The sequence below is a fragment of the Bubalus bubalis genome, chromosome 12, assembly GCF_019923935.1.
Source record: "Bubalus bubalis isolate 160015118507 breed Murrah chromosome 12, NDDB_SH_1, whole genome shotgun sequence".
NCBI lineage: Eukaryota > Metazoa > Chordata > Mammalia > Artiodactyla > Bovidae > Bubalus > Bubalus bubalis.
The window spans coordinates 49,798,717-49,826,447 of NC_059168.1; the positions used below are offsets into that span (position 1 = coordinate 49,798,717).

At 41.0% G+C, this 27,731-nt stretch overlaps 1 protein-coding gene across 1 annotated transcript in view; it reads right to left on the reverse strand.

Annotated features, from left to right (window-relative positions):
• Window positions 1–27,731, reverse strand: part of DNAH6 (dynein axonemal heavy chain 6) — a 279,376-nt gene that overhangs the window by 108,848 nt on the left and 142,797 nt on the right. Inside the window, exons 40-47 of the mRNA XM_006055830.4 lie at window positions 24,930–25,087; window positions 21,344–21,475; window positions 17,488–17,659; window positions 16,426–16,572; window positions 15,739–15,812; window positions 13,561–13,715; window positions 4,026–4,257; window positions 118–270 (exon numbers count right to left, since the gene is read on the reverse strand). Of these exons, the coding sequence (XP_006055892.4) occupies window positions 118–270; window positions 4,026–4,257; window positions 13,561–13,715; window positions 15,739–15,812; window positions 16,426–16,572; window positions 17,488–17,659; window positions 21,344–21,475; window positions 24,930–25,087 (1,223 nt within the window). The remainder of the gene's footprint in view (window positions 1–117; window positions 271–4,025; window positions 4,258–13,560; window positions 13,716–15,738; window positions 15,813–16,425; window positions 16,573–17,487; window positions 17,660–21,343; window positions 21,476–24,929; window positions 25,088–27,731) is intronic.

Below are 27,731 nucleotides of genomic sequence, written 5' to 3' on the forward strand. Positions count from 1 at the left end.
AATTACGCTGAAAAAATTCTATCCATGGACTGCTTAAAAGGGTTTGTGGATGACTGGAAAAAGGTTGAGACAACTTTTTCTTTTCCAAAATCTTATTATCATTTTGACATGTCCTACCTCATCTCTATTTCCCTCAGAAATTCCTACTTCTTTTGCTCTTGGTCTGGTGGCTGCTAAAACCTGCTCCAGTTCATCCTTTTCAAATAAATTAGGCACTTCACCTGAGTTCAGAATGTTATTTATATCTTCTAGAAACTCTTCCACTACAATCTGTAGAAGAAAGCAGAGTGGTCATTATAAATTAGTCAACCATTTTACATTTACTTCCTATACATTATAAAGCAAATATATGATCTAAAATTCACACTGAGTTAATTTTATTTTTTTATTTTTTTAAATTTTATTTTATTTTTAAACTTTACATAACTGTATTAGTTTTGCCAAATATCAAAATGAATCAAAATAATTTTATTTTTAAAAGAAGATAACCTTGGGGGATCAAACCAGTTAATACTAAAGGAAATCAACCCTGAGTATTCACCGGAAGGACTGATGCTGAAGCTCCAATACTTTGGCCATCTGATGCAAAGAGCTGATTCACTGGAAAAGACCATGATGCTGGGAAAGATTGAGGGCAAGAGGAGAGGGGGGCGACAGAGAATGAGATGGTTGGATGGCATCACTGACTCAATGGACATAAATCTGAGTAAACTCCAGGAGAGAGTGAAGGACAGGGAAGCCTGGCGTGCTGCAGTTTATGGGGTTGCAAAAGTCAGACACAACTTGGTGACTGAACAACTACAACACTCTTGGGAAGTAGCCAGGATATTTATTTACAGAGCAGTGATGAATGAGAATAACCTACTTAACGCATAGAAATAAAAACAGAATTAGGCAAAATGAGGCAACAGAAGAGTATGTTGCAAATAAAAGAAAAGTGAAAGTGTTAGAGGCTCAGTCCTGTCTGACTCTTTGTGACCCCATGGGCTGTAGCCCGTTAGACTCCTTTAGCCATGGGATTCTCCAGGCAGAAATACTGGAGTGGATTGCCATTTCCAGGAATGAGATAAAATCCCAGAAGAAGAGTAAATGATGTCCACTTCCAGATTTTACTGGTTCACTTTGGCAGAGATTGTTCTTTGCCAGTCAGCTCAGTTTGGGTTTCTGGACATGTCAACTGGTAACGTCTTTGAGCAGGTGGGACTTGCTATCAGTGTCTATTTTGGGGTGAGGACAATGCCTGAGCTCTGAGGTCATGGGTGATGCTCCTGGCTGAGAACAGTTGGACAGGACTTCTGACTTGGTTTTGAACGAGCAAGGCTATAGGATGAACTTCGTGATTGCCTGGGTTCTCTGATCAGGTTTCCTAGACTCTCAGAACTGGGTACTATACCTAGCAGTAGGTGGGGGTAGGAATTAGCTTTCCTGTCCTGGCTGAATGGAATAGCTGGCTTCATGTGCAACAAGGATGTCTGTGGTCTTGGCTCTAGCCATCCTGCCTGGCTGCGTGGGTCACTGGCTTTGCTGTGTGGATGATCTGTTCTTCCTGCCAGACTCTCCTAAGCACTGCTGGGCTACACAGCTTTCCAGGTGTTCTGGTCAGGTTCTTTGGCTGGGAAGGGCCAAGAGCTACACTCAGCAGAGAGCAGGGTGTGACTCAGTTCCCCTGCCTGGGTGAGTGGGGGGCCTGACCAGGTTCCAGGGCTGGCAAGGTACTTCCTTTGAGGACTTCGAATCAGGCAGATCTGCATCTGCTGAGCTCCTTGGTCAGACTGACTCTGCAGATGAGTAAAGCTGCTGGCTTGGACCACTACTTGGGTGCTGAGGGTAAGAACTTGGTCTGTCATGATCAGAGTGCTGGCTATTATATCCTCAGGCCTTCTATGACACAATTGGATTCCTAGGGGTCAAGTGCTGCAGAGTCTCTCACCATCTCTGTGATTCGAGACTTGGAGTGAAACCCCAATGTGGCCCAGAACACTGGGGAGCAGGATGTCCATCCTGGCCTCTTTCTTCCCACTGGAAGAACTGGTAGGCTCGGGGGAGACCTCTTAATGTGATGCTGTGATGGCCTGGGGCTAGGGCAGTGTGGTCAGCGTGTAACTGCTCCTCTTATCCTTCTAACATGGTCTGTCTCAGTCTCTGTGGCACAGGGGTATGCTTCAGCTTCACCCCCATGTTCTAGGACTTTCTCCATGTCTTATCCATGAGTAACTGTTAGTTGTTCTGGTGGGGCGGAGCAAAGTGGGGACTGAGCTATATGGCCATCTTGGTGATGTCATTTGCTGTCACTTTGTTCTTGGATTATTTTCCTGATGTCATGAAATTGTTTATCTGTGTTCCCTTGAGACTCTCAGAGAATCTTTAGAATGATTATTTTGAATTCTTTGTGGGCCAACTTGTGGATCTCCATTTCTTGGGGCCAGTTATAGGAGGTTTACCGTGGAGTTACATTCCCCTGATTCTTCTCGATCCCTGTAGACTTAAGTAGTGTCAGTGCATTTGAAGAAGCAGTCACTTCTTCCAGATTTCATGATGATTTCGGTAAGGGAAGACTTTTACCTGTAGCTTGGGGCACACTGGGGTGTTAGACTCCAGGTCTAGGGAAGCAGGGCATCAAATGTGGGGGCATGTGGTATGTGAAGGTTATGTCTCTTCCACTCAGGCTCCTGGGGTCCACAGGATCAACTACATGTGCACTCTGTGAACACTGCAGAAGGTTCGCAGAGGTTGCAAGGGTCACTGATGTCCTCAGCAGTGCCTCCATGTGCAGCTACCAGGGCCCAGGGCAGGGAGCTGGTGGTGGTCACATATTCAATTCTCATTTGTAAAAGATATTTACAAACTCAGATATAAGCTCACTGCATGTAACATATGTTAAACATATTTTTCCTATTTTGTGATCATACTTAGTCATGTTTACAGTGTTTTGGAAACTAAAATGAAGTTAAAATATTTATGTGTCAGATTTATCATTTATTCTTTGGCTGATTTCTGTTTTTATAAAATTTTAATGAAAAAATTTATATATATGTATTAAAATTTTTTATTGGAGTATAACTGATTTAAAATGTTGTGTTAGTTTCAGATGTAAAACAAAGTGAATCAGTTATACATATACTTATCTACTCTTTTTTTAGATTCTTTTCCCATATAGGCCATTATAGAGTATTGAGTAGAGTTCCCTGTACTGTACAGTAAGTCCTTATTAGTTATTTATTTTCCCTGATATTAAAATACCAAAGTGTAATCAATGTAGAAAATGAAGTGAAGTGAAGTGAAAGTCACTCAGTTGTGTCTGACTCTTTGTAACCCCATGGACTATACAGTCCATGGAATTCTCTAGGCCAGAATACTGGAGTGGGTAGCCCTTCCCTTCTCCAGGGGATCTTCCCAACCCAGGGATCAAACCCAGGTCTTCGACATTGCAGGTGGATTCTTTAGCAGTTGAGCCACTTTATTAGAGAATAAATTCAAAATCAGTTAAATTGGTTGTGGTAGACATGGATGTAATCCTACTTTAAAGTTAATTTAACTAAAATATAGCCATGATTGTTTCCTTTTCTTGAGTAAAGCATATCTCCCTAATTGATTTCACTTAGGGAATTACTTTTTTATATTTACCTCCACAGAAATAGTTTATCACCTTCTGCTGTCTACGTCCTTCCTCTCTAAGTTAAGTCCCTTCTTAATGCTCTTAACCTCTGATTACATTTTCTTATGTAGAATTTAAAGGTGGAAGTAATAGTTGTTAAAAGAAGTAGTATTTTATAAGGTCCAAGAACTCTGTTATTAAACGGAAAGATTCCCTGAACTACATCATTCATACAAGCTATTCAAAGGACACTTGCGATTATAACACGTGTCCTTTTCCTGCTCTTGTTTTTGTGTGAAAGTCGCTCAGTCGTGTCCAACTCTTTGTGACCCCATGGACTATACAGTCCATGGAATTCTCTAGGCCAGAATGCTGGAGTGGGTAGCCTTTCCCTTTCCTGTTCTTGCTCTTTGGTTATTTAAATAGGTACCTGGGTGTCTGTGAAGAGGAAAACCATATTCCTGTCTTCTACACCAGCCAGTTTGTACAGCTTCCTCAGGTCCTCATGAAAACTGTCATAATTATACCCCCGGCTCAACTCAATCTGCAAACATCTATAACCACATATGTGAGCTGCGAGCCTTGTAAGAGACTGCTTTCCTGTGCCTCCCACTCCAACCAGCAGGGCGTTGCCTCTTTCCTGACGAATCATGCGAGCGATCCTGTGGGAGACAAAGCAGAAAAAGGTTTAGTTATGGGGTACAAATGTGGCTTCTGCACTGAGGCCCCACCCCAGAGTGGAAGGCTAGTGGCTGCTGGAGGGTTATTCCCCAGCCAAAGGCCACAGGAAAGAACAGGGTATGTCTGAGGTTCATGGTTGGGAGAAAAGCCCTGGGGGTTTCCTTATAGCTATCTCTTGTCCATTTCCTACAGGCTGTTGACCTTGGTCATGAAAATTGAGAAAAACAAATATACTATATTAAATACATACATATGGAATAAAAAAAATGGTACAGATGAACCCATTTGCAGGGCAGGAATAGAAATGTAGACAGAATAGACATGTAGACAAAGGCAGAGAAGGGGAGGGTGGGATGAATTAGGAGATTAGGATTGGCATATATACACTACCATGTGTGAAACAGTTAACCTAGTGGGAAGCTGTTGTATAGCACAGGGATCTCAGCTTGGTGTTCTATGATGACCTAGAGGGGTGGGTTGGAGGGAGGTTCAAGTGGGAGAGGATATGTGAATACATATAGCTGATTCCCTTCATTGTACAGGAGAAATGAACACAACATTGTAAAGCAATTATATTCCAATAAAAAAAAAATCTCTTCTCCTTTAAAGTGTGAAGGGTCTTATCAGGAATGCTGGCTGATTTAGGCCACGACTTACATTAATCATTATATCGGCAAGCAGGTCTTTATTTCTAAGGATGAGCAAGCAGAAAAATCATTGAACATAAGAAGAGAGACTGCAGCTCAAGAAAAGATCAACAGGAACAATCTGAAGTGGATTTACTATATACAATTTCTGATTCACGTTAACAATAAAGATTTTTTTAAATGCCATCATGATACTGGAGTGAGCACTCAGAAATGGGGGGGAAAATCCAAGTTTAGGAAAAACTGATTGAAGATGGAAAACTTGACTACCAAAGTGAAAACATCAGTGGAAGATGGGTCTTGAAAATAGAATACAGTGAAAAACTGCATGGGTGGAGTAGAAGACAAACTCAAGGCATTTACCCAGAACTCAAATAAAAAAGATAATGATATTAAAAATGACGAGAGAAAATGGAATATAAGGACGACAAATCTAGGAGAAACAAATGGAATCACAGAGACCACACTATAGGAATTGTAGAAGAAACAAAGGGATAGAGTTGAAATAAAAGAAGAAAACCCCAGAGTTGAACCCATTGATCTGAGGAAGTTACTGAGGGTCAGGAAAGAAAGTCAAAGAAGAGAAGCAAAACACAATGTTTTCTAAGAGAGATATAAATATAAAATAAACTCTGTGTGTGTGTGTGTGTGTGTGTGTGTGTAGGTGAATGGATGCAGGCATGCATATATGAAATAGAAATCTATATATCTATATTAGGCATAATTTTGCAAGCATTTAAAAAGTAGATAGAATAGACTACTCCCAAGGGGGTTTCCCTGGTGTTTCAGACTGTAAAGAATCTGTCTGCAATGCAAAAGACCCAGGTTTGATCCCTGGTTTGGGAAGATCCACTAGAGAAGGGAATGGCTACCCACTCCAGTATTCTTGCCTGGAGAATCCCATGGACAGAGGAGCCTGGCGGGCTACAGTCCACAGGATAGTAAAGAGTCCACCATGACTGAGTCAGTAACACTTTCGACTTAGCATGCATACATGAATCAATATATGAAATAGCAATCTACATTTTAGACATAACTAAAAATGTGTGAGGATCTAAAAAATAGATATACTAGATTACTCCTAAGGGGTCAAATAATTATAGGCTAGCCTCAAGCATCTCTTTTACAAGATGCCATTCCACAGTGGTTAAGAGGGAAAACTATCATATTATTTCTCAGAGAATAAACCACCTGCAAACCTATCCTAAAAGGTTCCTTGAGGTATATAGAGAAGCATGAATAAAATTCAAACACTCAAGAAAGGGGAAAGGATGTCAGTATAAAAGTGAGCAGTTTGTATGAGCGTCAAGTACACTGCTGTTAAGATAAAAATGTAGGGACTTCCCTGGTGGTCCAGTGGTTGAGAATCTGCCTTGCAATGCAGGGGACACAGGTTTGGTCCCTGGTGGGGGAACTGAGATCCCACAGGCTGAGGAGCAACTAACCCTGTACACGATGAGAGAGCCCACAAACTATAACTAAGACCCAACAGAGCCAGATAAATGAAATAAATAAATATTTTAAAAGGTCAGTAAACTCTCCTTAAAAAGAAGTTGCAAATGTAAAAACTTTCTTTGAAAAATTATCATTGAAAATCTCAGATTGGACTATAGTTTGCTAGGCTCCTCTCTGTCCATGGGATTCTCTAGGCAAGAATACTGGAGTGGTTTGCCATTTCTTTCTCCAGGTAATCTTTCCAACCTAGGGATTGAACCCAGGTCTCCTTCATTGCAGGCAGATTCTTTACCATCTAAGCCACCAGGGAAGCCCCAACTGGGTCATGAGAAACTAGAAAATCATGAAATATTGTTGTGTGTTTAGTCTTGTCTGACTCTTTGTGATCCTTTGGACTGTAGCCCACCAGGCTCTTCTGTCCATGGGATTCTCCAGGCAAGAATAATGGAGTGAGTTGCTATTTCCTCTTCCAGGTGATCTTCCTGACCCAGGGATTTAGCCTGAGACTCCTGCATTGCAGATAGATTCTTTACCACTGAGCCATTGGGGAAAGCCCAGGAAATCATGAGAGAAATGTAAAAGGTTTAATTTCTCCCTCTCAATGTCTGTTTTTTTTTTTTAAGGAAAGCATCTTTCTATCCTCTATCTTGTTTATTTATTTCTAATTCATAATGCTGATAACTAAAAAAAAAAAGGTTCAAATATTTGAGAAGGATAATGGCTTTATGACTTTTTTAATTAAGAAAGTAAAATATGATCATTGTAACCGATAGGAAAAAAACACTGCTAACCCTTTACCACATGTACACTCCATCATGAGGGTCTGGATGCTGTCCTGTTCTCCATGGGAGTAGTGTGTAGCTCATAGGTCTTGTTGTTCAGTTGCTAAGTCGTGTCCGACTTTTTGCGACCCCATGAACTGCAGCATGCCAGGGTTCCCTGTCCTTCACCATCTCCCGGAGTTTGCTCAAATTCATGTCCTTTGAATCGATAATGCCATCCAGCCGTCTTTTTCTCTGTCACCCTGTTTTCCTCCTGCCCTCAGTTGTTCCCAGCATTAGGGTCTTTTCAAATGGGTTGGCTTTTCACATCAGGTGGCCCATTTGGAGCTTCAGCATCAGTCCTCCCAATGAATATTCAGGGTTGATTTCCTTTAGGATTGACTGGTTTGATCTCCCTGCTGTCCAAGGGACTCTCAAGAGTCTTCTCCAGCATCATAGTTTGAAAGCACCAAAACTTTGGCACTCAGCATTCTTTATGGTCCAGCTCTCACATCTGTACATGACTACTGGAAGAATCATAGCTTTGACTATACGGACCTTTGTCAGCAAAGTGATGTTTCTGCTTTTTAACATGTTGTCTAGGTTGGTCATAGCTTTTCTTCCAAGGAGCAAGCCTCTTTTGGCTTATAGTAAGTGCTTCATAAACAAATTTATGTCTGTTGACTTGTATGTGTGTGTTCGCAAAAATGGACTTAAACTCTATACCACATTTTGTTTTGTGATTTTTTTGATAAATAATGCTTTATGGACATTCTCATGCTAGTTATAATGGCAGAGTTGAGTAGGCATGACAGGGACTATAGCAGAGCCTAAAATATTTACCATCTGATTATTTACAAAAAAAAAAAAAAAGGTGTGGCTCCTTTCCTTAGGAACTGCCAACTAAAAACTGATGCTTGCCATCTGGTTCTACAATAATGAAATCACTTGTCACTGCAATTGCTGACCTTCAGCACACCCTGAAAGGAGTTCTGCATGGAGATCAGGTGTTGCCCTAAAGGTCCGGGAGCGAGCGACGAGAATGAAAACAGAACACTAAAACTGTGCAATGGGCCAAGGGACCTGCAGCCTCTATGGGACTGAGGTGCAGAGTCCACTGTGAGTGCAGCTTTTATTTCTAATTACAGACTACAAAACTTTCTTTGATCCATCTTTCCCAAGACACTACATCGAAATAGTCCAGCTCTCCTTGTTTATACCCCAGGTCGTTCCCTTCTGGGACAGTATCGGGAGCAATCAGCAAGTGCGTAGGCAGTGTTCATACCTAACGCTGACCCAGTGTTCCAAGGTCCATGCTCCCAGTCAGACTCCCTTCTGGGTCTGGCCTTGGGGTTTGTAACAAGGAGATTATTCTTAAGAAAAACATGAAAGACACTCATTAACACAGTTTCTTGATATATGCTATTTTTCCAGGTGCTATTTCTGTGGAATTTCTCAAGGCTGTGAAAGTACATTATTAGAAATTCCCACTACAATCAGGAACGAGGCACTCTGTGCTCTGGGAAAAACTGGTAGGACAGGGCTTTAGATATCCATTTTCAGGAGATTTTATGAACGCAATTTCTTATATCTTCTCATATCTAGAAAAGCACTAAAATCATTAAAGGAGACATCTTCTCCTTGTGACTAGCAGCAGCCTTCTGTCAAAATGTGTGCCTGACTGCATGTATCCCCCTTCACTAAAATCACATACATACTGACTTTCCCCTACCTCTCTGGAGCAGTTCCTTGGAGTTATCTGAGAGGCTGTCTCTGGGGCTATGGTCCTCATTTTTCCCTAGATAAAACTTAATTTGCAACTCTCACAGTGTTTTTTGTTTTTCCAGTAGACAGATCCTTTGCTAATTCCTCCCCCAAAGCAACTAAGACCCACAGGTATGATCTCCACTGCTATGTCTCTATCACAACATACAACTAACAGAAGACACATTAGATCATCTGTTCGCTTATATTTCCTCAGTTACCTCTGAGAGTATAAAATTGAGGGTTCAATGTCCCAGTGTTTTGTTATTTTTTCCCATAATTCATCAGGGTGCTACAGTGGATAAATATTGAATATTATTAATATCTTGCATCATTTATGTTACTCTTTCCTTTTTTCCTTTACATTATAGTAATTTGTTACTTCCATTTGAGATTGAGAAAACAAATGGCTTGTCCATCTGCTTCCTAGTGTTATTTTTTTCTGTCAACTTACATATCAATGGATAAAAACCTCCCTCCATTGAGAATCTTCCAAAGTTACATTTTCTCTACTGTAGAGGCAAGAGATACAGTTCCTAATTAGTTGTTTAATTTTATTATTACTTAAAAATTTTTTTTTAAGTAATAACATGACACACAACATTAGGAATCTTAGTTCCCAGACCAGGAATCAAACCTATGCTCCCTGCAGTGGATGCCTGGAGTCTTAAGCATACTGGACTGCCAGGGAAGTCCTGTTAATGGCTTTATAGAGAGATCCATTTGACCATCCTTGGAGTGTGATGACAACTTTGGGGGCATGTAACATATAAATTGTCTGATGCAAACTGCTCTTTGAAAGCATAGGCTCTGAAGTCAATTCTAATTTTTTCTGAGTTGAGAAAGCTTTTATTCAGTTATTCAATGCAACAAAAGCCTAGAATGTTAACAAATGGAAATGTACTATCTGTTATATTACTGAATATTTGGTATTTGCCCCCAAACTGCTTCCCACCATGGAAGCCCTGTTCATTGCTAATCAGCAGTAGGTGTTTGAAGGCTCTTATTTCCTCTAATTCCTAACTACCAATCCTCTTTAGAGAAAACATCTACATTGTTATTCACATGGCAGTCCTTTTTGCCAGAAAACCAAATCTCCCCCATTCTACAAATGGTTTTTAATTTTCTTCTGTAATAATTTAAGCAAACTTTAAGTAGCCTGGTGATTCCCATTCATGAAAGTAAAAGAGGTTATAAATATAATTAAGCTGACTTTTCCTATCATCTGGTCTATTCTTCATGAAGTTTCTCAGACCAGGATTCCGCTGTTAGTTTATTTTCTTTCAGGCTTAGGGACTGCCTGAGCCATGGGAATAAAAGTTGTTAGGAGAAAGCGTGTGGGTATTTTGGCAGGGGGCAGATGGGAAGCAAGTGGTATCTTGACAACCCAGTGATAAACTATTGTATTTTACAACCCTTTAGCTGTGATGAACATAAATCTTTGAATTAGAGTTAATTAAATAGCAGAAGTATGGGAAGCACAAAAGACTTGGCTTGCTTATGGTTATAGAAAAAAACATTCTGGAGATTTGTCAATCTTAATACGGTCCAAAAGTAAAATATAGTTGACAAGGGAAACAAACAAAGCAATTGTCTTCCATGGTAGTAGCCTATGGGAAATCTTGCCCTCACACACATTTTGCACAGCTTATTCCACAGAATGCTACATCAAATCTGGGTATCACATGTTAAGTGAAACACTGAAAAATGATAAAGGGCTCAGTATGTTGAAGACTGGAAATAATTGCTAACAGGAAACAGTGAAAAGTCTGGGATAATTGTGCCTGGAGAAAGTGAAGCTAAGAAGAGCTTGGTAATGATTTTCAAGTATTTGGAGGAACTGTTATGAAAAGAGTGGATTCATTTTGGGCTGAGGCATCTACCAGTGAAGCTAGAATCCAACCACTGGTTACGATCCCTGTAGCCTGTCACTGGCCAGCTAGAGGCTGTTGTTGTTCAGTCACTAAATTGTGTCTGACTCTTTGCACCCCATGTACTAAAGCTGGCCAGGCTCCTCTGTCCATGGAATTCTCCAGGCAAGAATACTGGAGTGGGCCACTTCCTTCTTGCCAGTTGCCATTTCCTTCTTCAGGGGATCTTCGCAACCCTCATCCTGCATTGGCAGGCAGGTTCTCTTCCACTGAACCACCTGGGAAACCTGAAAACACTGCTTATGATCCTCGGCCTGCCACTCACCAGCAAGAGGGCTTGGGACAATTGACTTAATCTCTCTGTGGCACACAATATTATCCAAAACTGGCTGCAGTAATGTTTCTGATTCTACTTGCTTTGACTCTACGAACAGGTAGAGTCTCTGATCCTGTCTTGTGAATCCGTATGAATCCTGGGCCTGATAGAGCATGGCAGAAGCAATGCTGAGTAACTCCCAAGGCTGTGTTGTAAAAGGCCATTTGCCTTCAGCCTGGTAGTCTTTTGGGGCATAAGCCTTTGGAGCCCTGAGTTACCGTGTAAGAAGTCCCAACACTCTCATGATGCCCACGCAGAGACAGTGGACTCCACATGGAGGCAGAGTGTTCTAGGTGGAGTCTGATTGCAATTGTGTGAGAGATCCCAGGGGAGAATGGCTGGGACCCATGAGAAATAATGAAAAAAATGAAGCTACTAAGTATTACAGTGGATTATTATATAGCATCAGACCATTGGAACATTCTCTGAGCCTTATATTTAGAAAAAGATCATGATATTGAGCCACAGACAAGTGTTACTGAAGTTAAATGAGATATTCCATATCATGGTTTATATTCACACTCAGTGCCATTGGTATCATTAATACTGCTCCAGAAGATGGAGTATCAGAAGTTATGGGGAGCAGATCTTAACATACCTTTGAAGGGTCATTCCAACACTTAAAAAATTTTTTTATTGAAGTACAGTTGATTGATAATTTTGTGTTAATTTCTTCTGTAGAGCAAAGTGACTCAGTTATACACACACATATGTATTCTTTTTCATATTCTTTTCCATTATGGTTTGCCACAGGATGTTGAATATAAGTCCCTGTGCTATACAGTATAACCTTGTCATTTTAACATTTTTAACACATATTTACAATTTCAGAATTGTTCAACAGGACAAGAGCCACTTCAAAAAGTTGTGTGTGCCCCAAGGACTGCAGATATTCAGACTCGATACCTAGACATCAGGGATGACCCTCACAGGATACCTGCAATGGGTATGAGTCAGACTCATAAGCAGATGGAATCTATGGTCCTTGCATTTGACTTGTTTTGCTACAAACAAAGCAAAATCTCCTATTTCTTTAGGCATGCATGTTAAATCAGCCTGGCTACTCTGTATATTTCTGTAAACCACATTTAGATTTTAAAAATTGTTTTGGCTATTATAAACAGTGCTGCGATGAACATTGGGGTACACGTGTCTCTTTCCCTTCTGGTTTCCTCAGTGTGTATGCCCAGCAGTGGGATTGCTGGATCATAAGGCAGGTCTATTTCCAGTTTTTTAAGGAATCTCCACACTGTTCTCCATAGTGGCTGTACTAGTTTGCATTCCCACCAACAGTGTAAGAGGGTTCCCTTTTCTTCACACCCTCTCCAGCATTTATTGCTTGTAGACTTTTGGATCGCAGCCATTCTGACTGGTGTGAAATGGTACCTCATAGTGGTTTTGATTTGCATTTCTCTGATAATGAGTGATGTTGAGCATCTTTTCATGTGTTTGTTAGCCATCTGTATGTCTTCTTTGGAGAAATGTCTATTTAGTTCTTTGGCCCATTTTTTGATTGGGTCATTTATTTTTCTGGAGTTGAGCTGTAGGAGTTGCTTATGTTCATCGCAGCACTGTTTATAATAGCCAGGACATGGAAGCAACCTAGATGTCCATCAGCAGATGAATGGATAAGAAAGCTATGGTACATATACACAATGGAGTATTACTCAGCCATTAAAAAGAATACATTTGAATCAGTTCTAATGAGGTGGATGAAACTGGAGCCTATTATACAGAGTGAAGTAAGCCAGAAAGAAAAACACCAATACAGTATACTAATGCATATATATGGAATTTAGAAAGATGGTAACAATAACCCTGTGTACGAGACAGCAAAAGAGACACTGATGTATAGAACAGTCTTATGGACTCTGTGGGAGAGGGAGAGGGTGGGAAGATTTGGGAGAATGGCATTGAAACATGTAAAATATCATGTATGAAATGAGTTACCAGTCCAGGTTCGATGCACGATACTGGATGCTTGGGGCTGGTGCACTGGGACGACCCAGAGGGATGGTATGGGGAGGGAGGAGGGAGGAGGGTTCAGGATGGGGAACACATGTATACCTGTGGCGGATTCATTTTGATATTTGGCAAAACTAATACAATTATGTAAAGTTTAAAAATAAAATAAAATTAAAAAAATTGTTTTGTAATGAGACAGGACATTTTCAGAACAAAAGCAATCTATTAATATTTTGCAAAAATAATGACTTTTGAGATTGCATACAAAGTTCATGCCATACATATTTTAAAGATATCAAAAATAACTTTTAAGTTATAGCAAGATTTGGTAATAGACCTTTGTCCATCTAGCAGTCAATTTTAAGAGTTTGTATAACTTAATCCTTACCTTTTAACATAAAAGAAAATAGATCAATGCATTATTGGGTACTTGATGGCATTTTACCTCGAAACATGCTCTATGGCATCCTGGAAGAACACCAGCTTTACTTCTTTGGGGTTTATAAGGTTATAATCATCAAGGTAGTCCTGTAGAACATTTGCAATTTTCTCCATGTCAGGCATGTCATCATAAATCCGGTCAGATCTATCTGTTCCAAACTAGAAGATGATTTATTGGAAAAGAACCAAGTTGGATCAATTCTGATGTATAAACATATATAATATACATAACCTTAGGAGGGGCCATTATTTCTATTTCTATTTAATCATTTGCTTATATATGCTAGCAGGGCTGTAAAATGAAGGAAATGGGATTAAAGCAACTCAGATATTCATGGTTAACTGAAAAATTAATTTAATTCAACCTCTTCAAGTGAGACACTGGAATTTCAAATAATCTTTGCAATAAAATTCATACAAAAGTTCAGAAATAATTAAAAAAAATTTCTCATTTCTCTCTCATTTAACTTAACTCTGGTTTCATACCAGAGTTTTGCTCCTAGGCTGTTGACATCAGAAAAGTGAAATGGTTGAAAATTAGGTTTGGCAGACTGTTTTATTAAAAAATCATGCCAGAACTATATGTAGTTTTTACATACTAGTCATTTGTTTCAATAAATCATTGAGAATGATATTCGGTACAAACTATAGGGCACTGAGTTCCTGTTTGGACCTATTGATAATTTATTGTCTTTGCCATAGCACCTGCCCTGGGGACATTTTCTTTTGAAATCTTTGACTAAAATACACATAGGCAATGGAAGAAGAGTCCAACTGCTCTTTGCTTTGCTTCATTTTCCCATTTGATAATACCACCATTAGAAACACACAGGAAATATAATCATCACCTGAAAATAAACTTTAAACTTTTAAGAAGAAACATTAAATATATATATAGTTCATAGAATAAATTGTTTATTATTACATTTTTTGGTTGTCTAGGGTTACCAGAGTGGTGCGGTATTGCATAAATATACTATAAAGATGAATCCATTCATTTGTTTAAACACCACTGGTTGAGAGTCACTGCTGCAGCTCTGTGCAGGACACAGGATTTAAGCTGAGCTAAACAGACATGGCCCTGGCTTCCTCAGAGACACTAGTAGTGTTGTGTGTGCCCAAGCAAGGGTCAGCTTGGTAAAACAAGATGGCTACCTGCCAACATAGGTACGGTAGTTAGATAGAAGTCTTTTAAGCTAGAATAAGGTTATTCACCTATAGGAAGTATATTCTAGGTAGGTCTAGAAGGTAAAATTAGGGCCTACATGTAGATGTTATTAGAGGGGACAGACTTGAGGCACTTCAGTTCAGTTGCTCAGTTGTGTCCAACTCTTTGCAAGCCCATGAACTGCAGCACGCCAGGCCTCCCTGTCCATCACCAACTCCCGGAGTTTACCCAAACTCATGTCCATTGAGTTGGTGCCGCCATCCAACCATCTCATCCTCTGTCATCCCCTTGTCCTCCTGCCCTCAATCTTTCCCGGTGTTTTCAAATGAGTTAGCCCTTCGCATCAGGTGGCCAAAGTATTGGAGTTTCAGCTTCAACATCAATCCTTCCAATGAACACCCAGGACTGAAGCACTTAGTTAAAGGAAAATTTTGCTACTTATTAGAGCTATCCTGAAATGAAGAAGGCTAACTAATTAGCTAGCTAACTGCTAATTAATTAGCTTCTCATCACTGGAAATATCTGAGCAGAGTCTGAAGAGCTACATAGAATATGGTAAGAGAATAACAGTTCTGAGTTAAGAGACTAAACTTCTTTGCTTCTTTTCAAATGAAATACCTGATAATTCAGTCTCTGATTCACTATTACCAAAATGAATGTAACTAGATCAGAAGTCAGCAATCTTTTTCTCTCAAGAGCCACACAGTAAATATTTTAGGCTTTGCAGGTCATATAGTAACTGTTGCTAGTACTTCAGTCTGTCTGGTCATTAGAAAGCAATCAGATAAATAAGACAGAGTCAAATGGGTCTTGTGCTCCTATAGAACTTCATTTACAAAAATGAGTGGTGAGTGGATTTGGACTGTGGACCATAGTTTGCTGACCACCCCCCACCCCCAGTCTAGGTCTTGAATCTTCACATGTGAAAAGCTCCTGTAGAATATGAACTTGAACTAGAAAACAGTAAATGTTTTATAAATTTCAAATGTAGTCAAGTCACTACAACACACTTACCTTAATGAAATCTCCAAATATGATGGGCCTAGTCAAAAAATATTCCAGGCCTATAGCAATTCCAAAATGTTTGTCTATTCAAAAAATAAAATCAATTTTTAATATAATGATTAGCTTGAATGCAGGGTATTAATGGTAAGATATACACAATAACTACCCATGGTACTTTACTTAGAAGCCTAATTAATACACATGAAACTGAGAGAAAGCCCATGTTAATACCACACCACTTTGGTTTGATTGATAATCTCTTGAATTTAAGATTAAGAATATTTACTATTAATAATCATTTTTATTAAATAACAGATATGAATACATATTAATAAATAAATACTTTAGAAGTATCCTGGCTTCTTACCTGACAAAATACTGTTTGTTTTCTACTTTCCCTCCTCTACTTAAAATTCTATGCTGAATTAGGAATATTAATCCTTCCTGAATTTCAATAAAATGATTTTCATAATACTTCACATATTGTTATATATGTGGGTCATCAAAAAAAACCACTTTTACTAATGAATGATTACAATTTATTTTGCTCATTTTAGAAACCAAACTGTGTCTCCTTGGTCATCTAATGGCTAGGATTAGAAAACCAATTGTTTTTCTACTAAAACACTAAAAATAACCCCTGAAAAAACCTAACTAAATAAAGAAGGATAGATTGATATAAACATTGATATTTACTGGCCATTTCTGTCAAAATAGCATGGAAATAGTGCTTATCTTCGTTATTAATCAAACGATCATGGAAGACTCTTTGACATTCATGGCAGAAGAGTCTGAAGATCTGTATTTCTTCTCTTATTGTTCCTGGGTCACACTGAAGAATACCTGTTTTTTCAGAAAGGGAGAAAAGAAAAACTCTACAATTGTGGAATATCTAGTGATAGTTTAATTAATGAGAAAATCCGTAAGTTCAACTTTATCCCACACTAAAGGAAATGGGTAGTTGGATATATACATATAGTCATTGTGACCTCATTTTTTGAAAGCAAAATTGGGGACACATTATCAGTGCAAATGAGGAGGGCAGCAGAAGGGGGATATGGGGGCCTAAAGAGAACTATTATTATTATTTTTAATATCTTCGTAGCTTATTTTATTTTTTAAAACATTTTGGCCACACCACCGTGGCATGTGGAATCTTAGTTCCTCGACCAGGGATAGGACTCATACTCCCTGCACTGGAAGGCAGAGTCTTAACCATTGGACATTCAGGGAAGTCCCATGAGAATTGTGTCTTTTAAGACGGGAGGTGTTATAGCAGAATCGTTTGCTGTTAGGGATGATCTGACAGAAGAAGAAGCACTGACAATGCAGAAGAGAAGGGGGACACATAAAGCAAAATCCTCGAGTCAGCAGGACGGGATGGGTTCAGTACCATGGAGGCTGTGGCATATATTAGGTGCAGGGACAGCTGAACCACTGCAGTGGGAGAGAAGGCAGGGGCAGGGTGTCTGGGAGATTTGGAAAAGGAGCCCCTTCTGGTTTGATTCTATTTTTTTTTCTTCAGTGAAAAAGAAGACAGGCCACCAGCTGGGAGTGAGAAATGGGATGGTGGTTTGAGGAAAGTTGTGAAGCAGTCAGTGAAGGGTGGGGGTGGAGGGTGACGAAACCAGGGATACTATAATGGAATTTCCAGGCAAATCTCAGACACCCATGTACATACACTTTTACACAGGGATGTGTGGGTGAATGGAAATGGAAGGAGGGTGCAGGCCAGGGAACGAGAGTTCCATACACTACCTTGCACACATTTAGATAAATCCCTCAAGTTAAAGACGTAATGAGACTTGGCTGGTGTTGGCAGAAGATCAACACTCATCCTGTTGTAGATTTCAACTGAGGCTTCCACAATGTTGGATGCAGTTTGCTTTACAGCTGGTGTGAAGTCATTCAGGAAGCCGTTTAAGATGGCCTAGAACCAGAAATGTAATATAAGAGGGTTGGAATGTTTTTAACCAAAATTTTATCTTTCAAGTACTCCAGACCTGATCAAATTCCAGTGCAAGGACATGTGGGTGTTAAAAGTCTTCTTTTCTGGGGAAAGGGGTAAAATAGGCATTTGGGCTTCCCTGGTGGCTCAGACAGTAAAGAATTCGCCTGCAGTGCAGGAGACCTGGGTTTGATCCCTGGGTTGGGACGATCCACTGGAGAAGGGAATGGCTACCCAATCTAGTATTCTTGCCTGGAGAATTCCAGAGACAGAGGAGTCTAGTGGGCTACAGTTCAGGGTTGCAAAGTGTTGGACACGACCGAGCAACTAACACTTTTCACAAATCAGGCACTTGGGATCAGTATATACGAATTACTGTCTACAAAAGAGATAAACAATAAAGTCCTACTGCAGTCCTATCTGCAGTAGGAAGATCCTCTGGAGAAGGAAATGGCAGCCCATTCCAGTATTCTTGCCTGGAAAATCTCATGGATGGAGGAGCTTGGCAGGCTACAGTCCATGGGGTCACAAAGAGTTGGACACGACTGAGCAACTTCTCTTTCACTTTCACTGACTCGATGGACATGAGTTTGAGCAAACTCCGGGAGACAGTGAAGGACAGGGAAGCCTGGGGTGCTGCAGTTCATGGGTTGCAAATAGTAGGACATGACTTAGCGACTGAACAAGAACAACAGTTGTATGTATACAAATATAGTATTTTACATACAAACATAGTTGTATATATGCAAATATAGTTATACATATATGTTAGTTCATTTATCTATATTATCTGTCTCTATGGTAGAAGATCTATGAGGACAGGGGTGGCATCTGTTTTGCTTAAAGTGATGTACCAACATCTGGTGCATGGTTGATACTCATCAAGTATTTCTTTAGTGAATGAATGAAGGGCTATTAAACTGATATTCATAAATTAAAACTATCAGGTGGCTATCGAGTTTACTGAGGATCACAGCTTGGTATTCTGTCCAAAGATCTGGCTTATATGACATGTTTGCCAACTTTTAAAAGTTTTACTGAGAATATTCATACAAGACAAAGACAGAATTTCCACAGTTTAAGGAAAGATGGCTTTGTCATGAGGACATTAGTAATGTTTTATGGAGTTGATCATGGCTTTTAATCACTAGTGTTATATCTTTCTAATTAGAATTTACAACTAAGTTCAGGGACCTCCCTGATGGTTCAGTGGTTAAGACCCTGCATTTCCAGTGCAGGGGGTGTGGGTTTAATTCCTGGTTAGGGAACTAAGATCCCAGATGCCAAGTGGCCAAAAAAAAAAGAAAAGAAAAAAGAATTTACATCTAATTTAGTGACATTATCAATTTAATTTGTTGTATACTATTCAATTTACCTTCAGAATATATAGTGATGCATATTTTTGCACAAAAAGTTCCAGCAGATAAACAACTAAAATGTGTGTGAACTGTGGTTCTTGATTCACCTACAACTGTACATAATCCAAATTGTGACCCATTGTTAATGGGACTCTACCCGCATGTATGTGTTGTTTAACTAACTTAAAATAGACTCTCAAGAAAGTAGTGATATTACCGATTGTTTTAGAACTAAGAGATGATTAAAAACATTATAAATATAAGCATATTATATATCATATATGTATACATATACTATGTAGACTCATAGGTTTCTTTTATGTAGTAAACATAAATCAGTTTATTTGTGTTGCTATCAACAAATTTACTTTTACTTGTTGATTTTGCTTTTTTCAATTCTTGTTTATCCCCAAGTTCCTTCTCCTCCACACAAAGGACAGGAAAGGTGGACTGTGAACTCTTGAACTCTGCTTAGATGGGCTGTGATTAAAAAGAAAGCTTGGAATCCAAGTCCTTTCTTCTACAGATAAAATATCCAGTCCATTCTGGTAATGAGGAAAACACATGTTCCCATGTGAATACAGTCCAACTTAGTGGCCCCCAGAATCTCAGTTTTGCTACTTTGCATTTCCATTGTGGCCTTGGTTAGTGCGAGTTTTAAATACTAGCCTCTAAGTCTCAGTAGGAAGAAGTAATTGCTGCTCATTTTCAGCTGTGACAAATTTGCTGCATGATGTTCCTGTAAGTGACATATTTCTGTGGATGTAACATTCCTACAGGCAGAGGCAGGAGGCTGAGGGTTCAGATCAATTTGATTTCCAGGAGCCAGACTCTATTTTCTTCTTCCCACCCAAGAAAACATTTTGGAATGAGTTAAGAATGCCATTTTTGTTGTTGTTGTTGTTGGGATAACTCTGAATTGCTTGAATTTATTAAAATGTAAAACAATTTGCAAATTCAGTACTTTATCATCAGGCATAAGTTACTTGGGACATTCCCTCACCACTGATCACATCACAAGGGTGTGTTAGGACAGCATGGTTGTGAATCACTCATTTCAGACTTTAGAATACATACAGAAAAGTACTCAATAAAAAGAGGGGGTTAAAAAGTCTCCTAATACCTGTATTGGTCTCTGTTACCTGCTTCTTGTCACCTTTTTTACTTGTTGCTTAATTATGGGAGATAAGCTCCCATCCTCTCCTATTCTAAAGTACTCTCTAAAAGTTTTTCCAAATGTGGCATTTCTCATGTATCCTTTTGGCCTTAGATCCTACACAGCTTATTGGAATGACTTCAAATTTATTAAAAAATATTTTCCCACAGATGTAAGTTATTTCAATATGAAAACTACTTTCTATAAACTGTGTGTATGTGCCGGGTCTGGTCCTTTCTCTCCTCTAAGAAGGCCCCATTGGAAGGAGAGGAAGATGCTGGTAAATGTAGAGGCTGGTTAATGCCAGTATCACTGCCTCTGACTCCTGGGTGATGGTCACCAAAGCCAGTTTCTCCTGACCAGTCACCTGTCTTAACTTACCTGGATGCCCACATTACCACTTCTGGCCTCTGTGACCACATTCACCCTCGTGTTTCTGATCCTCTCTGTCAATTTAACCCTGCAGGACTCGGCTCACTGGCAGTCTCCTCTAAGCATATTTGCTATTAATAGTTGGCATGACATACTCAGCTTGGTCATGCTGCTTTAAGGTCTCTCATTGTTCTATTCAGAATAATGCTGTGCACTTAATGAACACTTCTGCTGAACACTTACAGGGCAGACACAGTTACTTACCCCCTTTAAAGGACAAAGAAGTGGTCTCCTGGGGAAGTTTGTACAGATGGAAGAAATACCGGTGGTTGTTTCTCTTGGGAGGGTGGGGGCGGCAGGGGTGATGAATTCTGGGTTAGGTATGCTGAGCTTGAACTCGCTGGTTATTGGGGCTGGCGTTTGCTGGGCAAGTGGACACAGACATGGTGGTCAGGGAGGAGATGAGCACTGAGGTGGGAGCTAGGTGGGAATGATATCTCCTGAGAGTCAAGGGCCCAGAATACAGCCTTTCTTAGAGGTATGGGAGGTGTTCTGACTCTCTTTCCTCATTTATAAGACTACCTCTGAGACTGTAAACACAGAAGGTCATGATGCAAATGCCTATCAACTACTGCCCAGATGCCCCTGTGTTTACCTGGTTTCTGATCAGGCAAGAATGGATGGGCTCCCTAGAAACACAACAGGCTGTGCTGATTGTGTGAGCCTTGGAACAAATAATTTTTCTTTACCCTTTGTGCCCAGATTGGAATCCACATTCACCTGAAAAATCTGTTTCAGACTGTGCTCTGAGGGCATTGGGAGGCAGAGCATGCTGAAGTGCCGGATGAAGCGAGGGGTCACAGGGTTGCGGCCACCACCTGGAGGTGCACATGCTGATACGATTGTTACGTCCTGTATGGAGAGAAATCCACTTGGGTCACCCAGCAACGATGCAGATGAGATCTACCCATCCCAATGGCAGGACTCAACCAACATTTTTAGAGGACCTATCACAGGATATCCTGGTAGCTCAGTGGTAAAGAATCCGCCTGCCAATGCAGGGGACCTGGCTTCGATTCCTGGGTTAGGAAGATCCCACGGAGAAGGAAATGACAACCCACTCCAGTATTCTTGCCTGGGAAATCCTATGGACAGAGGAATCTGGTGAGCCACAGTCCATGGGGTTGCAAAACAGTTGGACAGGACTTAGTGACTAAACAACAACACCATCATCATAGGATAATATTGTCTTGCATTTTCCTGCACTTTATCTAACTTAATTCTCACAACCACCTTAGGAGATCACTGTTGTTACCTCCACTTTATAGATGAAAAAAAAAATCAAGGCCCCAGATGGTTAAATAAGTTACTCAAGGTCCTTCAGCTAACTCACTGACCTTGTAGAAAAACTCCTATGTAAAAATTGAATTTTAAAAAATTGTAAGAATTTGTACCTTAGGTTAAAGTACATTCATTCAACAAATGGTAAGAAGCGTCAATTCTTATTATTTTTGGTAGTTATGTTCTATAAAATCACCAGGAACACTGAATTAATACATGCTGAACCATTGCTCCTAGGGGAAAAACAGAGCTAGGTTCCTGCGAGCCTCTGATATCACAGAGGCCTCTGATCTTGCCTCCTGTCTAGTCTACACCTTCCCTGAAGCTAAGGGGATCTTTCTATAATGCTTCCTCAGAGGCTCCCCATGACTTACACCAGTGGTCCCCAACCTTTTTGGCACCAGGGACCAGTTTTGTGGAAGACAATTTTTCCACCTACAATGTGGGGGGATGGTTTTTGGATGATTCAAGAGCATAACATTTACTGTGCAGTTAATTTCTATTATTATTACATGAGCTCCACATCAGATCATCAGGCATTAGATCCTGGAGGTTGGGGACCCCTGTAGGCATTAGATCCTGGAGGTTGGGGACCCCTGTCTTAGACAATACATCTACATTCTTCTTCATGGCACTATGATCCCCCGGTCTGACTTCTGATTCTCCTGTTGCTTTGGTGCCCACATTCCACACCCTGCAAATAGTCTTCTACACCCTACAAGTAGTGTTCCAAACTATCTGCTTTGAGATGCAAATAGCTCCCTTTCCTTGGTTTGGCCTGCCTTGCCTGCAAAATCCTGTTCTGATATCACCTCTTCTGGGAAAGATTCTCTGATCATCAACCCACTGCCCACTCCTGCCTCCCTCCAGTCTCTCTCCACATTATATAACCCTGCATTACAACACATGCTCTTCTATCTTCTGAAGCTAAGGAGGCCAGGGCTGTCACACTTGTCTATAAATCTCATGAGTCAAGCACGGCGCGAACTCAATATAGATTGAATGAAGTTACACATAGGAACATTAAAGCCATATGTCATGGGCTGACTTATGTGTTTGTCTGTACCTCCTTTCCACCACTCATGTGCTAAAGCCTTAACTCCAGGTGGTGCAGTGGTAAAGAATCTTCCTGCCAATGGAGGAGATGCAAGAAACATGGGTTCCATCCTTGGGTTGGGAAGATCTCTTGAAGAAGGAAATGGTTACCCATACCAGTATTCTTGCCTGGAGAATCCCATGGACAGAGGAGCCTGGCAGGCAACGTCCATGGGGTGGCAAAGAGTTGGACGTGACTGAGCAACTGAGTACACATATAAGAAACACCAAAGCCATTAGACATGGGCTGAGTGTCTCCATCTCCTTTTGGCCAATCATGTGCTCAAAATTCTCCAAGCCAGGCTTCAACAGTACATGAACCATGAACTTTCAGATGTTCAAGGTGGATTTAGAATAGGCAAAGGAACCAGAGATCAAATTGCCAACATCCATTGGATCATTGAAAAAGCAAGAGAGTTCCAGAAAAACATCTACTTCTGCTTTATTGACTACACCAAAGCCTTTGATTGTGTGGATCGCAACAAACTGTGGAAAATTCTTAAAGGATACCAGACCACCTGAGAAATCTGTATGCAGGTCAGGAAGCAACAGTTAGAACTGGACATGGAACAACAGACTGGTTCCAAATCAGGAAAGCAGTACATCAAGGCTGTACATTGTCACCTTGCTTATTTAACTTACATGCAGAGTACATCATGCGAAATGCCAGTCTGGATGAAGCACAAGCTGGAATCAAGATTTCCGGGAGAAATATCAATAACCTCAGATATGCAGATGACACCATCCTTATGGCAGAAAGTGAAGAAGAACTAAAGAGCCTCTTGATGAAAGTGAAAGAGGAGAGGTAAAAGTTGGCTTAAAGCTCAACATTCATAAAACTAAGATCATGGCATCCAGTCCCATCACTTCATGGCAAATAGATGGGAAAACAATGGAAACAGTGAGAGACTTTATTTTTTTGGTCTCCAAAATCACTGCAGATGGTGACTTCAGCCATGAAATTAAAAGATGCTTGCTCTTTGGAAGGAAAGCTATGAACAACCTAGACAACATATTAAAAAGCAGAGACATTACTTTGCCAATAAAGGTCTGTCTAGTCAAAGCTATGGTTTTTCTAGTAGTCATGTATGGATGTGAGAGTTGGACTATAAAGAAAGCTGAGTGATGAAGAATTGATGCTTTTGAACTGTGGTGTTGGAGAAGACTCTGGAGAGTCCGTTGGACTGCAAGGAGATCAAACCAGTCCATGCTAAAGGAGATCAGTCCTGGGTGTTCATTGGAAGGACTGATGCTGAAGCTGAAACTCCAATATTTTGGCCAGCTGATGCAAACAACTAACTCATTTGAAAAGACTCTGATGCTGGGAAAGAGTGAAGATGGGAGGAGAGGGGGATGACGGAGGATGAGATGGTTGGATGGCATCACCGACTCAATGGACATGAGTTTGAGCTAGTTCCGGGAGTTAGTGATGGACAGGGAAGCCTGGCATGCTGCAGTTCATGGGGTTGCAAAGAGTCAGACAGGACTGAGTGACTGAACTGAACTGAACTGAACTGAACCTCCTTTTGGCTGAAGCCTTAATTCCTAGTATCCACAATCTGACTATATTTGGAGATGGGTATTTAAAGAAGTAACTTAGTTAAGAGGAAGTCATTAGGATGGGCTTAATCCAATGTGATTGATATCTCCTTATAAGAAACGATTTGAACAAAGATGGACACAAGGAGAAAATCATAAGAAGACATAGGGAGAACACGGCCATCTGTAAACCAAGGAGAGAAGCCACAGAATAAAGCAACCCTCCTGATATCTTGACCTTGGGCTTCCCTCTTCTAGAACTGGGAGAAAATAAATTTCTACAGTTTGAGTTACCCAGTCTATGGTACTTAGTTATGGCAACTCTAACAAATGAGTCCACCACATTTCATTTACATGGAGACACACAAAGTCATTTAAAATCTAAAGTAACCTGTATATCTTTCCAAAAGAGTTTGTTTCTGTCATAAAATCCACCAAAATCTTGATATTGCCGAAGTAATTCAATGGGAGGCTGAGAGCCATAGCGATCCAGCCTGGGCATGTTTAGGTCGTCAACAAAAATCACAACTCGTTTGTTTCCTGGTGCTCCTAGGGAAAGAAAATGAGTTTAAGAATTATGATTTGTCTTCAGTAAGGTGGCTCAGATGGTAAAGAGTCTGCCTGCAACGCAGGAGACTCAGGTTCGATTCCTGGGTTGGGAAGAGCCCCTGGAGAAGGGAATGGCAACCCACTCCAGTATTCTTGCCTGGAGAATTCCATGGACAGAGGAGCCTAGCAGGCTAATGACCATGGGGTCACAAAGAGTTGGACACAAATGAATGACTCACTTTTGAAACTTTCAAAACATAAGACAAAGCTTAGGTAAGGCTTTGGACTCAATGTACACCATGCAGGTCATAATGAGCTCAGCTCTTAAGTGTGAGGAGGGCCCTAGGGGAATTCTGAGTTGAGGAGGAAAGTCCTCCCTCTGGGCCCATCCAGGCTCTGACAGGGAGTTATAGACTCAGCCAGGATACCCACATTATCAGATGGTCCCTCACCAAAATGGCAACTCACTCCAGTACTTTTGCCTGGGAATCCCATGGACAGAGGAGCCTGGCAGGTTACAGTCCACGGGGTCGCAAAGAGTTAGACATGACTGAGCAACTGAGCATACACAATTGACTTACAGTGTTGAGAGATCCTTTTTGATTGCTTGAATCCTTTGGAAAATATGCTGAAAGTTGCAGGCCTTCTTAGAAAATGCATGAGTACTTTCCCAGATATGATTTTGTAATTCTAGGTTAAGAACCTCCAGCTTAGGAAATGAAGTGCGTCCTAAGCACAGCACTTACTCTCACCATCTCGGTGCAGGATGATGCCAGCATTTCGGGTGACCTTCCTTAACCCCAACCACTCCCAACCGTCCTCACCAACTGTGCAGCCTGGGCACGGAGTGAAGAAGGTCATTTCATTTTCACACTAGGAAGCAGACAAATCTCCAGGTTTCCTTACATAAATGCCATCCCACTACGCTCTATAGGGAAAGCATGGCTGGATTTTCAAAAGCACCTTTATAACATCAAAACAGGGATAGTGAAGGACAAGGAAGCCTAGCATGCCGCAGTCCATGGGGTTGCAAAGAGTCGGACATGACTGAGTAATTGAACAACAACAAACTACATTAAAGGGAAATCCACTGGAGCTGTACAATGTCACATTTAACCTAAAGAGAGTCAATATGTACATTCAGAAAAAAAAAAAAAAGTGATAAACAGAGAAAAGAGAACAACTTAAGCAGAGGAAGTGACTCCACCCATGCCGGTATCTGGCATCAGTGACAACTGCAAAGAAAATAAGGCAAATCCCATGGCCTCACTTCATTTTCTGGCCTCTGGAAGTCAAGTAGCAGGTCAGGGGTATGGAAGGGTTCTAAGAAAATCATTCATAAAAATTTGGGGACCCCACCAGAAAGACTGGCATCTATTGCCCTGCATCTACTTGAGCAGGAAAGGAGGAGCAAAAAGGGGTTGGTAGAGCAGCTGGCACAGCAAGGCCTGTGAGATGATGGCATGAGGAGGGCAGCTGGGCCTGAGCTTGGCCTAGTGCTCCACCCAGGAGGGCTGTGGGCTGGGCAAGCGGACCATAGCACAAGAGGCTACAGGATGTGCCTCAGGAGAGTGGGACGGGGTGGGGCTGAGACTCATTGACAACAGAGAACTTTTCAATGGAGAGGTCAGGGAATCTTCCATTGGGGAGGAGGTCAGGGAACCTTCCAATGCAGAGGTCAGGGGAACCTTCCATTGTGGAGGTCAGGGGAACCTTCCACTGGGGAGGTCAGGGGAACCTTCCATTGTGGAGGTCAGGGGAACCTTCCACTGGGGAGGACAGGGGAACCTTCCATTGTGGAGGTCAGGGGAACCTTCCAGTGGGGAGGTCAGGGAAGCCTCCCGTGGGGAGGTCAGGGCTTGGCCTGCACACAGTTCTTTCAGGAATCCTTCAGAGGGCCTGCTCCTGGAAGTGTGTCACACCAAGGGCGTGGACAGCTGTCTGGCCAGCAGAGAAGCAAAGACAACCCACACTTACAGAGAACCTTGTCCTTCCCTTTTCCTCCCATCCCGATACACTAGAGCAGGGTGGGAAGAGTAAAAGAGCACCTATGCCCCTCTTTGCCTCCAGCACCTCCAGCCACAAACCTGGCTTAAAACAGAGGAGAGGAAGAGCTTTTTTAAAAAGTCTTTATTGAATTTCTGACAACACTGCTTCTGTTTTATGTTTTGGCTTTTTGGCTGCGAGGCATGTGGGGATCTTAGCTCCCTAATCAGGGATGAAACCCGCACCACCTGCTTACGTCACTGGACCACCAGAGAAGTCCCCGGGAGGAGTTTTAAATTGGATTGGGGATTGATAAACAACAAGGCCCTACTGTAGAGCACAGGAAACTAGATCCAATCTCCTGGGATAAACCATAATGGAAAAGAATATAAAAAAGAATGTACATATGTGTATAACTGAGTCACTTTGCTGCACAGCAGAGATTAACAGGACGATACTTAAAAAAAAGACAAAAAAAAATTAGGTTTGGGATTGAAGATTGAAGACTCAAAATGACTGCAAGTTACCAGAAAGTTATGGTATTGATCGAAACAGTTGAAAAGGAAGCGTGAGGGAGATCCCACAAAGCCTGGGGGAAAGTGCTGCCTGAAGAAACCCCAAAGCGGTTTCATGCTTATTCCCTACTGGGTTCAGGTAA